General features: G+C 42.6%; 1 protein-coding gene across 1 annotated transcript in view; it reads right to left on the reverse strand.

The window, feature by feature from the left end:
- Positions 1–4,373, reverse strand: part of ACRC (acidic repeat containing) — a gene marked incomplete at its 5' end in the record, with an annotated part of 12,957 nt that overhangs the window by 7,432 nt on the left and 1,152 nt on the right. Inside the window, 2 exons of the mRNA XM_009073129.1 lie at positions 432–576; positions 2,822–3,023. Coding sequence (XP_009071377.1) covers positions 432–576; positions 2,822–3,023 — 347 coding nt within the window. The remainder of the gene's footprint in view (positions 1–431; positions 577–2,821; positions 3,024–4,373) is intronic.

A 4,373-nucleotide genomic window follows, 5' to 3' on the forward strand; every position in this document is an offset into this window, starting at 1 on the left:
GCCTCAACACTGGAAGTTTTCACGACCAGGTTGGATGGGGCTTGGAGCAACCTGGTCTAGTGGAAGGTGTCCATGCCCATGGCAGGGGGTGGAACTGGTTGATTTTTAAGGTCCCTTCCAGCCCAAATCATTTTATAATTCTATGATATAGCAGCTTCTCTCATCAATGACTCTTGGATATGATCCAGACTGCTGACTCAAGGATGGTGCTCTACCCATTACAGCTGGGAAAACAACCCAAGCTGAAAACCACTGCAACAGTGGTGACAAACCCCTTTCAAAGAAATTGCTTGAACCAATCCAAACATAAGCCATTGCTGTAAAGCTTAACTTATTACTAACTGAAGAGGATAAAGAGAAATCACATCAAAAAATGAGGAGCAACATATTAACCAGCATTTTAGAATTGCAGTTTTCATTTGGAAACCAACCTTCTGCTCAAAGATGGTACTATTAAACAGACTGTAGAGCTTCTGTGCCAGCTCCTCTTTATTCTTCTTGAAATACTTCACATAGTAAGAAGTTGGACTTGAAAGATCTTGCAAGAAACAGCCAGGCACTGTGCACACCCTGAGCCTGCAAGAAAAGCCATCAAGCATTTACTGAAATACAGAGATATCACTTGTAGAATATTTTTGTACATTTACAAAATGGCAACTTTATTGCCAATAAGGATCTCAGGGAGGTTGGACTGGCATAAACCTCTCCTGACTCTTTCCACTAACTTACCCTCACAAGGCCAGTGGGACACACATGTCCTCTTACCCCTCCCAGGGCAGCAGGGGCAGAGCTGCTGCAATAGTCCTGCAGTTACTCCATTCACTCACAAAACTAGACTATGCTCCTAAGCAGGCAAAGAGGGTGGCTCAGATCTTTGTGACACAGCAAGCCACAATTATACCAAAACTTATTCCAGATATGCACAGTCCTAACATGTTAATCCATAATAAAGGTGTATTCTCAAAACAGAGCCAAAGATGTCCCAGGAATGCTCAGGAATTCATTCAGGAGAAGTAGATACTCCACCAGGGTTACTAACTGAATCCTGCAGCATTCTGACAAAGTCTCAGCTTTGAAGAAATCATTTAACGGCTTTGTATTGGTATTATAAAATGGCTAAGGGTGACAGCACATGCTAAAGCTTAAGCTGTATCCACATATGGAAAAAGAAACAGGAATTTTGCAAGCTATAAGGATACAGGTAAAAAAAAAAAATCAAGACAATATTGTTAAAGGCAGGAATTACTAATAGAATCAGTTCTGATGTACTTTCAGAGGCAAGCAGCTTGATACAGAGAATCTGCAGGGCCAGCACATGGTAGAACTATGCTGTGCCAAGACAAGGAGTAGCAAGAGAGATAACACTTGCAGAGAAGATTTGACATGGCAGATTTATTTGTCATCAGTTCCTCTAGGCAGAGATCAGCTTATATTTTCCCTGCTGTACTGGAGACTGAAAACTTTGATTTCCAGCTACTTAATCATTAACAAATGCTGAATTAGTAGCAGAGGTTTCTAGGTACTAGAGGAGTCACTGCATCATCCTAGACAAAATGCTTAGCGTCTCTTTGTCCGTCTCTAATTGTCCTAGAACACAGTAAAAACAGAGAAACACTCACTTTTTCTCTGTCTTTGCTGATTGTGAGCAACCAACCAATTTACTCCTGGGAGTTCTTGCAGGAGTTGTTATACTGGAAGGTGTTTCTTGAAGTGAAATAAAGTTTAGCCTTGGTGCCTTGACTCCCTCCCCTTTCAAGGGCTGTGTATCTTTGCCGGGTGGCTTGATGTTTTCTAGTTCAACAGAAAGAGTCACAGGATTACACATTGTCAAAGAACAAGGAGCACAGACACCAGCAACCAGGTAAGTGACCACAGGGAAAAAGCCAAATATTCCACCTCTCACTGTGCACACTTGAATGCAAAGGCTTTTACAACTGATGGAAAGGTAATTTGTTGTTCTGTTCTCCCAAAACGACCATTCGGTGAAGGAGTGGCAGACTCCAAACTTGGAAATGTTCAGCAAGGAAGAAGTGAAAGGAAAAGCATTCATGACCTCACTCAGACATTCCTGTGACATTGGACCAAATCAAAATACAGAAGTTGCTCTTTCCCAGGGCATATTTCTATGCTGTCAGTCATCCTCTTTCATGGGGCTTGCCCTCAACTGATGCATGTCAGTAAGGAAGTCATTCTGTGTTTACTTTCTAGAAAGGTATGTTTTCACCTCTTACTCAGCAATAGTAATTTCCTCCCTTTTCAGTCTTTCAGTTGAAGCTCATTTCAGTTTGTCAAAAGAGAGGAGGAGGTACAGATTTAGGAAATCCTCATTATAAACTGTATTTTTAAAAAAATGAAGCAAAGTACAGATGCAAATAGTAAATGAACAACATTCTGAACTGCTCAAAATTTGTCTTACCAACACGACAGTTTCATATTAACTGTCATACACAAAACCTCATAGAATCACTCAAAACCCTGTTAGATTTGCTTTCAGAATAATTAAAAAAACTAAAATGCCTTTAATGACAAGACTCATAAAAACAGCCCAAGGCTGCAATTCCACTGCAAGTTAGCCAAGAACAATCACTTACCTTTTGTGCTGGGCTGATAGACAGTTTTACTTGTGCTTAAGACAGGTTTTCTGGGTGTGCTTCTCTTCCTGATTCTCTCTATTAATGACTCAAAACTGTCGTCTGAGCTGTCTGATTCTACCCCTGCACTGTGCCACAGTGCCACAGTTGGCATTTCATTTTCTGTACTCTTTTCACAGCTTCTTTCTTTCCTTCTAACAAGCAGATCAGCACTGCCTTTGGAAACTGACTTCTTCAGACTTTGTGGAGGTGAAAGCTTTATGCCCTCCTGAATCTCTCTCACTCCCCCTTTTTGGTAGTCATGCCATGGACTTTCTACAAAAACAGAATCTTCACTGTCACTTGAAGTCTCTGGATACTGCAGTTCTTGCCGGCAAGTGCTTTTCTTTCCAGAAGTTATTAACTTCTTTGGGGTCTGAAGATCCTTCTGTGCTGCAATTCCAAAGAAAGAGCTTATAAGTTTTAAAAACTGCCTTTGTCTTAACATAATAAAAAATCCCTTGTAAGACAGGAAAACGCAAAGAATAAAAAGTTACCATCATACTGCATGAAAACTTACTGAAAGATGTATTAAAATACAACAAACAAAGCCAACAAACAAGGCTTCTGACATCTCAGATTTGTCCTGTCAAGATCACGGGATGATGTCAGATGTAGAGATGACTTTTTTCTTCAAATGATGCTTCTGGCCCACTTTGCTTCACCCACTTCCCCTTCAGACACCATTCCTTCAGTTTTTTTCAGGTTTGCAGTAGCATACACATTTCAATGTTGACATTCACACCAGCTGCAAGAGATCCTACCCCTCTCGTTCAGAGCTTCCCCAGGTTCACAAGATCACTGTTATCACCCCATATTGACTAGAATTCTATCACCTGATCACTGTGTAAAGAATTCCAGAGCCCTGTTCCGAGGAAAATCCAGTTTGCTGGTATCAATGAGAAGTGCACCAGGCAGGAGTAGTCAGGCTCTGAGTGTTAGTAAACCAAAGGTCCCCATGCAACCTTCTCTTCTCCAAGCTGAACAGCCCTAATTTCCTTAGCCTGTCCTCACAGAGGAGATGCTTCAATCCTCTTATCAACTTCGTAGTCCTCCTCTGGACTTGCTCCAACAGTTTCATGTCCTTCTTATTTTGAGGACACCAGAACTGACTGCAGTTTCCCAGGCAGGATCACACGAGAGCAGAGTAGAGGGGAATAATCACCTCTTTTGACCTGCTGCCCACACTCCTTTTGATGCAGCCAAGAATTCAATTGGCTTTCTGGGCTGCTAGCACACACTGCAGCTCATGGTGAGCTTCTCATCCATTGTCACTCCCAAGTCTTTCTCATCACTGCTGGTGTCAATTCCTTCCCCACCCAACCTGTAGGTGTGCCTGGGATTGCCATGGCCCAGATGTAGGACTTTGCACTTCATTTTGTTGAACTTCATGGGGTTTGCATTGTTCCACCTCTCCTGCCTGTCAGGGTCCCTCTGGATGGCACATCCCTTCCCTCCAGCATGTCAACTGCCCCACACAGTTTGGTGTTGTCAGTGAACTTGCTGAGGGTACACTCATTCCCACTGTCCATGTCGTCAACAAAGATGTTGAACAGTATCAAACCCAGCACCGACCCCTGAGGGACACCACTCCTCACTGACCTACAACAGTGTGTCAAAATGTACACTTGTCAAAACAGTATGACCAGGCTTCCCTCTGCTACCCCCAGAGGAAGCAGAAAAGCCTCTTCTGTTACCCTCAAGGAAGAGACAAAGTTATCCTGTGTTTAACAAGCTCAGCAG

Source organism: Acanthisitta chloris, unplaced genomic scaffold (assembly GCF_000695815.1).
Source record: "Acanthisitta chloris isolate BGI_N310 unplaced genomic scaffold, ASM69581v1 scaffold15694, whole genome shotgun sequence".
Classification (NCBI taxonomy): Eukaryota; Metazoa; Chordata; class Aves; order Passeriformes; family Acanthisittidae; genus Acanthisitta; species Acanthisitta chloris.